The following is a 12,744-nucleotide window of genomic DNA, read 5'->3' as shown; positions in this document are numbered from 1 at the left end:
CTCTAAATGTTAAATTAATCAATGATATATTTTATTATATATTTGATCTGGGTTCTGTTATCAGTTATATTTATGTATATTTGGATTAATTTTGTCTGTTTTATGGAATAGTTTTGGATTTGTGTTGCATTTAAATAAGAAGTTTAACCTTCCTATATGTACCAGTCAATCTTCTAAAGCAGATGATGAAATCTTATAAATTTCTTTTAATAATTAGTGTTGGAAATAGAATATGCCAGAACACATTTATACTCCTGATTGTGACATTTTTATAATAAAACTGTTCAGGATCTATATTTTAAAAATAATCCAGCCTTTTGGACATGGTATTTTGTCCCTCAATCAAAATACAATTAAAAAAAATAAAATAAAAAGGAGGCAAGCATCTGTGTTATTCTGCTGTCTTTGAATTCCATATAGTCTGGGTTTCTTCCAGCAGTTCTTTGCAAAGCTTCGAACATTTGTGTGATTTGAATTTATAAATTTTAAGCTTTTCCTAAATCGCTGACAATTCTGATTCACTTTCCAAAGGACTGCAGAAAATGTGATTTTGAAGGAAAGAAGGAAACTAATTAATCTGCATTCCACACTTGTCTTTATTTTTGAAAGAACTGTCATGTTTAATTGCTTTAATTTTACTTGATATATTATGCTGCAGGTTTTCTATAATCACATGTAGGATGTCATACACTGCAGATTGTTTCCAACTGAAGTATGTGGGGACAGAAATCTCATAGGCAATCTCATGGTAATCAAATAAGAACTATCCATCTTGAGGTCAATGCTTTGATACCTACATGAATAATGACCAATTGTTGTTTACATCTGGTGGCAGTTTGGGGACTTAAATGTTTCAATCTAGTTCCTATTACAATGCATTAGTCTTTCCACCTGGTTTATACATAGTGGAGTAAATCTCTGCAAAGTCATGCTACTATAAGTTTGGAAACTGAGAGCAAAGGGACAGAGACATATATAGACATATTGTTACAGACTGTCAGCTATTTTTCACCAGCAAAAATATGTTGGGAACGAAACTACTTTTCAGAGTTTTTGGCTGTGTAGAAACTAACACAATCACTTTTTCTATTTTTCTTTTTTCCCCCAGGAATAAGCATATCTGCGGAGGTACTTTGATAAAGGAAGAGTGGGTTCTAACAGCAAGGCAGTGTTTCCCTTCTCGGTACAGTAGTCTCAGTAGTCTGTAGCTTTGCAATATTGAAATCCACCTATTTTCAGTAACTTATCAGCACAGCAATTCCTCAACTTAAATGTAGAAGTTTTCCCTTCTGTTTGGCTTCAACACTGTTTTTCTGATGTAAAAGTCCTGTGGGACCTTGGTATATTCTGTTATTGTTGTTGTTAATCTAAAAGACCTCTGGCTATTTTATATGGAAGTATAAATATGTTTTCCAAGTGTAATGCTTAGACAATTGCCTCTTTATGAAAATAATCTCATGCTCCTGCTTAACTGGACCAAAAATAATAGAAAAATTGGGTAAATCTCCAAAAGTTCAAAGGTTCATACTGTCCAATGGCTGGATACTATTAGGAAACAAAAATTAAATTTTAGTCACAGTAAGAGATAAAGCTGTGTAGTGGCTTCAGACCAAAAACTTACATCTGAGCATGTTGATTTTGGAATAAGAGTTGGCAGCAAAAAGCTATTTCTGGTGAAGAGTATTAGTTAAGATCTTCTGGCATAATCATATTAAGCAGAGTTTATTGAGTTATTTTATCATACACTCAGCAAAAATCATAACTAACTTTGCCTCATTTAGGTACAAAGATCTGAAAGACTACAAAGCCTGGCTTGGAGTTCATAATATCAAAGGAAAGGGAGAGGACAGGCATAGACAAGTTCTGAATATCTCCCAGTTGGTATATGGCCCTGCAGGGTCAGATTTGGTCTTACTGAAACTTAGCAGGTTAGTAGCTATTATTGCCAATTCCAGGTTTTTCAACTGATGAATGAGATTCTTCCTAAATAAGATTTGCAAATTCAGTTCTCCACCTTATATCTGATACTGCATATGATGTCTCCATGGGGCGAACTTTCAATTTAAGAAATTTTACTTGATATGCGCAGAAATGCAGGTTCACCTACTTTAATCACAAAACAGATGTTACTTCTGAAAAATCGTGCTTACTTTTTTTAATTTGATAATCAAGTTTTGGGTTGCAGGGAGTTTGTGGGTCTTGTTTGTTTGTTTATGTGTGTGCGCTTGTTTCTTTTGTATTAAACAACACATTTAATAGTTTTAATTTGCAGAATAAGCACCAGATTGTAACTGAGATCCTTGTGTATATATGAACTTTCAAACTTCCTCCATATTAGTGAAAATATATATTCAAATGAAATGCCATCATTACTTATTTTTAAGATGAAAATCCAAGTTAAATGACACAAAAGTGGTGACAGCATTTCAAGAAATCTTTTGACAGTTAACAGCTGTAGCACAAAAAATGGGTAGAAGAAACAGTAGGTAGAAGAATCCATCATATTGTTCAACGATGGAAAAAAGGCAAAGAATTGACAAAGTTTTTAATTTTTATATTCTGTAATAGATTTAATGTCAATTCAAAGATACATTTTAGAAGTTTTAAGTAAAATCCATTATATCTAGTATTTATTTTCTCTTTTCAGACCTGCCATATTGACAAATTTCGTAGAAATAATCCGATTGCCCATTTCTGGATGCACCATTCCAGAGAGGACCAGTTGCAGTGTTTATGGATGGGGATACACTGGATGTAAGAAACTATTTTTAAAAACTAAATGAATACGTTGACATCTTACTTCCTCTTGTCATTATAGGTGAGGCTGCTGGTATTGCCTGATGCCACGCTTGTCCAATAGTTTTTGTGTTCTAATGCAGTTTCTTTTTTTTTTTCTAATTTTGTGAATCTTTGAGCATTTTCTCTAAGATCATTCCATACAAAATATTTTCTACTAGTCCATTCTTTTGTTTGTTTGTTTCAGTTACAGGCAAAATGATTCAAACATTTCAAAGACTGAACTAGAGAAAAATATTGTTCTACATATTAAAAAAAGACTGGCAGAATTGTTTTGCAGAGTTCTAACCCTCTTTTGAAAAATTCTGATTCATCTACTTAAGCAGTCTTTGCATGCCAACTAGAAAAACTAATATAGAATCATGTAATCAGAGACATAAATAACAAATAGAAAGACTGTGAACTATGGATACACAGGCAGCCCCACGTCTGGCATTTCCTAGCTTTTGAATACTTTGACTTTGCAGCCTTACTAATGTTTATTAAACACAGTTTTTGTGTGAAGTGAATACAAATATGTGGGCAAACAGACCTTTATTTAGTCTGGTAAATACTATATCTGGCTAATTAGGTGTCGGTGATAAAGTTAATAGCTGCCAGTTGACAATAATTACTCCAATAATTACTGTGCTCAAATGTTTTGCCACAGACCCTGAGTAAGCAGCAACAACATACACTGTCCTGGAAGCAGAGCAGAAACTAGACTGTAACTCTGAGGTTCTCTTCCTTGTAACCATTACTCTGCATTTCTTTGTGGGCGGCAAGTAATCCACACCAGCCCTCTCCCAGATGACCGCCTTTGATGTTCCCAGCATGGCCATATTTACCATCCTCTGGGGGCCAGGGAAGCCGGGCTGGAGCACGGTGCAGCAGCACAGGAACTCTGAGCTTAAGAGAACTGATAAGGAATTTGCAATGTTATGGAGTTATGTAACATAGTAAATACATAACATCTGTCATCCAAGGACTCTGTACTGTATTTTGTGCACTGCTTATTAGAATCCTCACAGCGTCCTGGTCAGGGAAGGAAGAAGTGTTTCATCGATTTTTTTTTCAAGAAAGCAGGATAATAAGTCAGTGAAGGGCAAGCTTGGCATTTTCTTTTGATGGCTGTGCAGAGAACAGACAGGTCCAGGCCCTTTATTTATCTTCGCAGCTTGTACAGACTTGTCTTTCGACATGTAGAACAAGAGTAAGCTCCATGGGGCTCCTGCTTCCTGACCTTCAACACTGATGAATGGAGATTGCACAAAGCTGCGGCTCTGCCCTTGCAGGCACAAAGTCATTCAGCGTAGCTGAGCCAGCACAGAAGGAGAAAATCTCTGCTCTGTTACAGTATTTTTCAAGTCACACATCCTTCCCTAGGCCATGGCAGGCACTATTACACGTTAACTTGTGTTTAAGGCAGGAAGCAAAACCCTTGCTTTGCTAATGGGAATGGCAACATTCTCAGGCTCACTTTTTCTGATTTCTGTGATTGACAGGGCAAGCTGATGGTGACCTGTAGGGTAAACCCAGTTACCTAACCCTTTCTTCTAATACAGCAAAGATTCTCAAAATATTCTCAGAGAGCTAAACCAAATAAATTTATTGAAAATGTCATTTGTAGCAAATATAAGAAATCCAAATGACAAATGCATAATAACAGTGAGAATGGACAAAAAACTGTGAGTACTGGAGAGAAAAGACAATAACTGAAGTCACATGAATAAGTTTATCCAGACTGCACCTTCTTCCCCACCCCTCCAAATAGCTTAAAGTTTTCATTCTTTTTTGATCCTAGTAGTTAACTATGATGGCCTTCTCCGGGTAGCAAACCTGTTTATTTTGGGAAATGAGAAGTGCAACCAATATCTGAAAGGGAAGATCACTGTGAATGAGTCAGAGATCTGTGCTGTGGCTGAAACCATCGGTGCTGGGCCTTGTGAGGTAAATATTACATTTCCTAGTACATTCTTGGGAGCCATCAGCCTAGCTATTTCTTTCCTAGAAATAATTTATTAGAGTTTTTTATACTTATTTTCTTTGCATTAAGCTTGTACACACACACACACACTAATAATAATAATAATAATAATCTTTTGCATTGGAAAACAATTTGTGTTTCTAGTAATCTGTTTTCTGCCAGAGTGTAGGAAGACGTTCCTTTGCTTCAATTTCAGTGTTCCACCACACCGGTGATGGATTCACATAAATGTTAAATATATTCATATGAATAAGCACCTTGTTAGGCTGAGGTAAATCTGAATTCTCCATAATAAGGGCTGAAGTGCACTATGTGCCAGCAACAGCAGTATATTTTGGTTGAGTAGAAAGCAAGGCTGGAGCAAATTTAACTACTTAGTCAGGTGTGGACTTGCATGAAAAATACCAAAAAATCACTGCTCAAGAGAGTCAATAAAGTTACGAAGCAAGGAGAAAGATCCAAAAATGTGCTGAGGCTCAGTACTAGTCAGAAGGCTGGAGTGTTTGGTGTCCCTAGTGAAGCCTGAGCAACATATCAATGAGGACAGGGGAACTACTTCAGTGAAAGTACAGTTTGATACAGTCATTTTGCTGGGGACTAGTTTTGGTGATAGAGAAAAGACACCTGAGGAGAAATGTTGTAAATAATTTAGCATAGGAAGATATCATTTTTTGTGTGGAAAATCTTCCAATCTTCCTGATGAGAAGATGTCTAGCAGGTGGGCAGTCATGAGTATTTGGTATCTGGAACTGAATGCATTTAATATCTAGAAAAAGGCAGATGGTTTCCTAATACTGGTGTTAACTAAGCAGTGAAATTTTCCCTGTCCAAGAGTACTACCAAACATCGGGCTGAGGCCTCTTCCATTTATTAATATTCCACAGGATCATTTTGTTATTATAAAATATTTTCTTCAAAATCAAATATTTAATCATAACTGAGCTCTTAGACACGTCAAGGCTCATAAATGAAACATCTGCATGGAAGTCTGCTGGGGATCCTGCACATTTTTTTTTTCCCTGCAAGAAGCAATGGACTGAATTAATATTAGCAATCAGTCTTAATCACTGCATGGTTTCCTGCTCCCTGAGTTCCCCTTTGAAACTACTTTCCTCAGCAGAGAACAGGCAGAGAAACAAAATCAGATTGGCAGGTGAAACTCCACTCCTGAAGTGTTTTATGAGCCACTCTTATGGTTCTGACATAGTTCATCGTTCGTGTGGGAACTAATCTGCAGTCAGTCAGGAAAAAAAAAAAAAAAACAAAAACAAACAAACCAACAAACCAATTAAAGGTCAAGCATTGTTGTTTCTCTGGTGATCCAGAGAGAGTACAATGCTAATTGTCAGCTTTTATGTTTTGAAATGATGTCTCACTCTCCGATATGAACACTCACTCTCTAGTTTTGCAGTTAGTTTGCTGGGTTCAGTACATGTTTTGCCTGGGTAAGAACTGCATCTATGTTCAAATTCTGTCTATGTCAAAGGCCCAAATCTATGTGACTGTATCTAAATTACTGTTTCAATCTAATTTAAACTGGGTTTATTTTAGTGTTAAATAAGACCTCAGTCTGAGTTGTCTGTACTCCAAATGTTTACTGAATGCGTGGACTGGTACATAGATGTCTTATTCACTTAGAATTATGAAAAAGAGTATTTTAACGAGTTATGTCTCAAAATTCTGTCTACAAAATATTACCTTTTATTATGTTTGGAATTCCTCCCCTACCCTGGCCTCTTAATACGGGTAGATTCTCACCCTAGGGCCTTGCAAGATGATTGACTGACAGAGTATATTAACCTGGCTCTGTCAGTAGTGTCTGATGCAAAGCCTGTTATTACAACAAAGATGATTATCAGTCAAGTCACTTTCTGCTCCTATCACGTATATGCACATAAACAAATATTATGCTTGCAGGTAGCTGAAAGAGGAAAGTAAAATATAGTATTCTGAAGTCACTAGAATAATGTATAAAAACGGATCAGAAGATTTAATTTGCATGAGATGCAATCAAAGGTTAAAGACCAACCTTGGCATTGGTTCACATGAATTCTGGTTGTGAAAAAGATATGGGAAGTCGGATTTTGTCCTATGGCAAGAATAACTTTATTGCCTGTTCATTGAGCTAAGTCATGCCCAAAAGAAACCAGTCAGGAGGAGACAAGTGGGACCTGTGTCTTAAAGCATTTTGATAAGTGACATTCTTTATGTTTACTTTTTCCTAGCGAGATTATGGTGGTCCCTTGGTTTGTGAACAAAACAGGCTGAAGATAGTAGTTGGTGTCATTGTTCCCGGTCGTGGATGTGCAATTCGAAATCGCCCTGGGATTTTTGTTCGGGTCTCATATTACTCCCGCTGGATACACAAGATCATGATGACGTACAGAAAACCCTGAAAAACTCAACAACTTCTATTCAAAGAAAGATTTTGGACAACATGGAATTAACGTGTAATGTAAAAATCAACAGTTTTTTAACTACTTGATAGTCAAGTTTGTTGAGCTTCTTTTAATATTTATGAGTGTTTTTGGTGTTTTTGTCTATCAGTGTTTTATAAATGTTGGAGTGACTTACAATATATGCAAGTATGGTGACATATCTCCTGAAGATACTTGAATGGGTAAACAATTTTGCAAAGATATTATTACTGGATGATAAATGTTTTTTTTTGTAGAAATAGATCATATGACCTCTTTTATGCTGCTCTTCAGATTATTTTAGAGGGAGAAAAAAGATGTAGTTTTATTTAACATACCTTATCTTTCTATGAACCATATATTTCTCTTTGTATATGACAAAAGACCTTCTGAGAGATATATGCATCTGTCAAGGACAGCATATATGATCATATTTCTCTTCTCCCCCTTATAAGAGGTCAAATATTTCAATATTTCATTAAAAATAATCTCTTGAGAAATTAATCTTTTCATTATTGATGGACTTTGACAAACCTGCCATAAGCAGAGCTCTCATAGAAGTCAATATAACTTCCTTTTACACAATGATTATAGACCCTAATTCTGCACTTGGTTTCTTCAGTGTGAATGTTGTCCCCTAAGAGATATTTCAAAAACCCTTTTGGATGACAGAGGAAACACAGAAGTGGATGACTTAGCAAACTGTGGATCATTTGGTTAAAGCTAGTTCCAGAAATAACTGTGAATTTACAATGCTAAAGAGAGTATGTAATGCAATTTGAAAAATTAATCCTGATTAGCTGCTGACAGACTTTGGTCATTAAAATAAATTTCAACCAAACATACCCAAATCTTTCTGAACAGATAAATGCTAAAAATTCAGTTGATTCTAGTTATTTCATGAAAGTAACCCTGTATTTACAGCAGGAAAAGAATAGTCGAATCTGGCACTTGGCTGAGAGACTTAATACTGGGAAAAGTAAGTTATACATTAATAGTCTTTCAGAGACTTAAGATCTTTAATAAAACCTCACCTACATTTGGACAAAATTATATCTTTTATATAATTCCTTTCAGTGTAATAAAAATATTGTAGAGATTTATATGATCTTGTGTGTAATATGGAAAACGTCGCCAATAGTTTAGTAGCTTATGTTTCCTGCCTATACGTAGAACCATCATTTTCCTTTATGTTGATGAGGAAAAAGAACAGATAATTAGCCACTATGAAAAATGCTTGCTCTCCTTCAGGCATTTAGTTATGTGGCTGGAAGTATTAAACAAATACGTTGCTATAGGTGGCATCAATTACCCTGTAATTTCTGGAAAACTGGTACAACATATATCCAATTGTTAGTTTTACTACTGTACATGTAATTGCATAAGTAACTGCACTGTTACTTCACTCTTGACTATGTAATTGCAAATGTTTCCATAGCAAATTGTACGGTATGTGTATCACATCTAACTGCATAGCCGCTAAAGCTGACATCATGCTGTAGACATACAAAAGGACATTTCACTCAGAAGACGCAGGGTTGAGTTCTGCCCTGGCAGAAAGTAACCACTTCAGGGGAGCTGTCTTTGGCGACAGCCTTCGTGTTGACTCACCAAATTATTTTCTTCAGCAGTGCACTTTGACTTCAGCGGGACTCAAATATGCTTACATCTTCTGGTGAACTGGGATGAGGTTCAGCCCATGCTTAAGTGGCTTGGCTTGCTGAGATTTGTGTCAAGCATCCAGCAAATTCTACTGGCACATGGGAAGAATTCTTTCAGCAAGCGGAGCTTCTGAAATTCCTCCTTGATGTAAATAGTCTCTTTGGACAAGATGCGACTTCTCTGTACAGCGGTTCTGAGGTTGTGGGTGCTATGCAGATAGTCTGTCTCCATTTATTCTTGCTGCCTCTGGAGGCTTTGTGCTCCTTTTGGGTTTTTTTAACTTACCAGGCCTAAAGAGGGCAGGATTTAGGCTGTTGTATTTACAGTTAATTCTTGCCATGTACATGAATACTGTATTCTTCCTTAAGTATATACTGACTACATCTTATTGAAAGGATTAACTTTTTAAGAGAGACATCTGAAAAACTCCAAGTGAGTTTTGTTTTCAGCCACAAGTAGAACATGGATAAAATATATAATTCCATGTTCACTCTTTGTATTCTAAGAATTGTTATGTGCTCACTGTATTATATTTGCAGGCATTTTGTTATGTCTATCTGAAAAAAAAAAATTGAATCCTAAAATATTTTAGTTATAAGCTTCTGCTGTGCAGAAGACTGCGATTTTTATATGTATATACACATATATATATGATAAAAATACTGTTTTTTGTTAGACAACGTGTAAGGATTTTTACCTGTTTGTTCTGGGCAGCACCTCAGTAAAATAAATTGTGCAGAGTTGATGCTCCAGAACTTAACATGTTTGTATACACTTGCTTATCAGGTGCTCTTGCTCTCCTTATCTCAGCATGGAGGGCACATGAGACTCTGAAGAGCAAGAGAAGAGAAGGATAATGATATGTGGCAATGAATTTGTACTTCATTTATTCCTGTGAATATTTCTTGTTGGTACCAATGGTACTGTACCAGGCAACTGTTATAACTACAGGATTCTCTTAAGAAAGGACACTCTATAGATTTTTTTTTCCCCGTTCTAACATTTTTCTCTCTGTAATAACAAGGGAACCTGATCTAGTGCCCATCTAAATTGCTGGAAAGCCTCTTACTAACTTCAGTAGGCTCTGGAATTTACTTTGTAAATATGATTTTGTTCGCATTAGAATTAAAGGGTACAGAACTTAAATACTTATCTAAGGATATTCTTAAAATACATTGAATTTCATCTTCATTCTTCTTGCTGCAACTAATTCTTGGTCTCAGAAAAGCACAATAACTGGATACAAAATTTTGGAATTAAAACCTAAGAGCTGATTTTGTGCTCTTGAAGTTAGTTTGACTTAATTACTGATTTTCTTTGGCCATTGGAACTGGCTAACACTTCTTCCTTTCATTAATTAAAATATTTTGCCCTTAATAAAACTGTTTTTCCCTATCTCTTTTCTCCTAAACCTCATGACCCTCAGAGAAACTAGCTCTCATTGGGAATGTACTGATCCAGATTTTTGCTGCTATTGCTGGAATCTTCTTCTCTAGTTTAAGATTAAAATTCTCTGAGGCATTCTACAAACCCTGCTGCAGGCAATGCCTTGTACTTGAGCTAGAGCTTTTCGGACAAGGGTCCAAATACAGCTCTGAGGGTCAAAAGCTACTCAGGCAAAACGTCCCTTGAAAACAGTGAATGTGATTGTCCAAAGAGAGGGGGCTGAAAGTTGCTCAGTGCTTTTCCCTACAGCTGTGTACTGAACTACAGGCATCCTTATACATCAAAAAGTACCCAGGTTCTCTACTCCATAGCTACTACAACAGGAGGTGAGGCTTTACTGCCGTCCTTCTGGAAGGCTGGTTGTAAATGAGTTGACCCCCGTGGAACCTGTATAAAACGTGTAGCATTGGTTCTTTAGCCTTGTTTCTTAATCAATTATTTTCTTCCTTCCTCACATGCACTGGCATATTATTGTTTTATGAATGTTGGGGCTGCTGGCAGGAACTAACATGGCTTTTCATCCTCAAATTTTACAGTGTTCCTTTTTAAATATACTCTTGGGCATTTATGTATGGTGTTTCCTTGCATGGGATCTAACTTTAGGGAGCTGCCTGTGGAATTCAGTGTATGATAAAAGTATTTTTTTTTCATATTTAAGTGGGAAAAAATGCTTCCATTAAATACAATGAGCAGAATGCCTAATGAAAAGGGAACACTGTGGTTATAACTTGTATTACAAAATTTCTGTAATTAACGGCATCTTCATTAGTTAATAAAGTTGGTATTTTTGTAACCTTGCTTACTCTTATTATTCTTAATAAAGTATTTTATAAAAAACAACAACTTAATTAGCATTATATTTCTTATTTAAAGAAGAAGGTATTGAACTCCATTGCTAGGCAGAACCTTAGAATAATGAGTGGCTTCGAATTCTGATTTCTGAGGGATTTTAGTAAGCAGAGTAAGAAGGACTGGTACTTTAAGGATCTTTATGTGTTCAATAACAGAATTGAACTTAAAATGAAAGATACAACCAAATCCATTCTGTGGTACTGTTGAGTTTCCCCAAGAGCTTCCTGCTGGATTTCTGAACTGAGAATGTCCTGAATATATTACAGAGAGAGTATCTTTGCAGTGGAAAGGATGTAATTAACCTAAACATGAGTATTTGCCAAGAGGTTCATAGTTCCTTTCAGTTTCAGTATGGGAGGCTTGGAATTGTAAGTATTTCTTTTAATGTACTTTATACTTCATGAAAGAGCTCCCCTCGCTGTGTCACAGAGTACTATTGGTGGTACATAAGATGATGAAAAGTAGACCACAAACATAAATGCTGCTGCTGCACTTAGTATCACAACCTATCACCAGCAATAGTTAACAAAATAGGAAACAAGCAACACCCTTACTAGTACCACTGGATTAGTGCCTCTGTCCTGCCAAGTACTGTCAAGTTCCTATAGCACCATGGCATTCTTGTTCAGTAAGTTCAAATAAGGGACAGTAAGTTAATTACTTTTTTTTTTTTCATTATTCAGCTGAAATTTTGAAGTTCTAAGCCTTTCTGGTTACAATGAAATTGTGATGATTTAAACATATATTTGCTAACAACTCCAGCTATATCAACAATGAATCATTCTTCTAATAAACTCATATGCAGAATGTTTGAAGAGTGATTCTGAATTTTACACGGTAAACATCACTTTCTTTTTGTTTGTAGACCAAAAAGAAAAAAAAAGGTTTCCTAACTGATTCATAAAATCAGTGGATTTTATCAGGAACGTCTGAAATCAATGGGAGACTTGCCAATAGCTTCAACAAGCAGAAATGTTTCCAAGGTTATAAAAATTTAGAAATAGTCCATATGTCAAAACCATATCTTGCTATAGCTTTACATTCAAAGTGTTAAGGATGTTCAAGTGACCTGTCTGTCTCCTGGGAGCCATGAGAATTAACTGCTTGTACAGCAATTTACACAACAAAGGTCTATAAAGTGATATTGCTTTCATATTACATTCTGTTATGGCTTTATCTTTTTAGTTACAAGAACACTTTAATCTGCAGATGATAAATGATGAAAACCCACATCGATGCTCAGTACTTGCTTCCTGATCCTTGTTATTTAGCAAGCCTGATGTAAACAGAGCAGGTCATTTAGTAGAGTTCAGTTGTGTATCTCTGCCTTCAAAAGCACCGATTTCTGGACCACTATGGTCCAATAAAAACCACTTGCAATAAATAAGAAAGAAAACAGCTGGGAGGAAAAAGGCAAACCGTAGAAAGGTTAATACCAAAGCAAGTTAATACCCTAAAATGAACATGTTGTCTCAGTTTTTATAACGTAGGATATATGATTTGAAAAGCTGCAATAGAAAAGCTTAACAGCCTTAGCTTTCCTAAAGCTGTTTCACTTTGGTTCAGAGCACCTAGGAAGGTGCAATGACTTCTCCATTCAGTCGC

The 12,744-nt window shown here is 36.0% G+C and overlaps 1 protein-coding gene across 9 annotated transcripts in view; it reads left to right on the top strand.

Moving 5' to 3' along the window:
• The window catches only part of HGF (hepatocyte growth factor), a 63,368-nt gene extending 52,238 nt beyond the window's left edge, over positions 1–11,130 (top strand). For 4 of the 9 annotated variants that reach the window (XM_005512067.3, XM_065049191.1, XM_021300631.2 and 1 more), the window contains 5 exons: positions 1,109–1,183; positions 1,782–1,928; positions 2,648–2,754; positions 4,580–4,725; positions 6,988–11,130. In XM_005512067.3, coding sequence (XP_005512124.2) covers positions 1,109–1,183; positions 1,782–1,928; positions 2,648–2,754; positions 4,580–4,725; positions 6,988–7,158 — 646 coding nt within the window. In that variant the 3' untranslated portion in view covers positions 7,159–11,130. Of the gene's footprint in view, positions 1–1,108; positions 1,184–1,781; positions 1,929–2,647; positions 2,819–4,579; positions 4,726–6,987 lie in introns of those variants that run through there. The other 5 variants (XR_010469630.1, XR_010469629.1, XM_065049189.1 and 2 more) reach the window with 5 other exon arrangements.
• Positions 11,131–12,744: the final 1,614 nt, after the last annotated feature.

Source organism: Columba livia, chromosome 1, assembly GCF_036013475.1.
Source record: "Columba livia isolate bColLiv1 breed racing homer chromosome 1, bColLiv1.pat.W.v2, whole genome shotgun sequence".
NCBI lineage: Eukaryota > Metazoa > Chordata > Aves > Columbiformes > Columbidae > Columba > Columba livia.
Note: the sequence above shows the minus strand (reverse complement) of the source record. Positions and strands in the feature narration are given on the sequence as shown.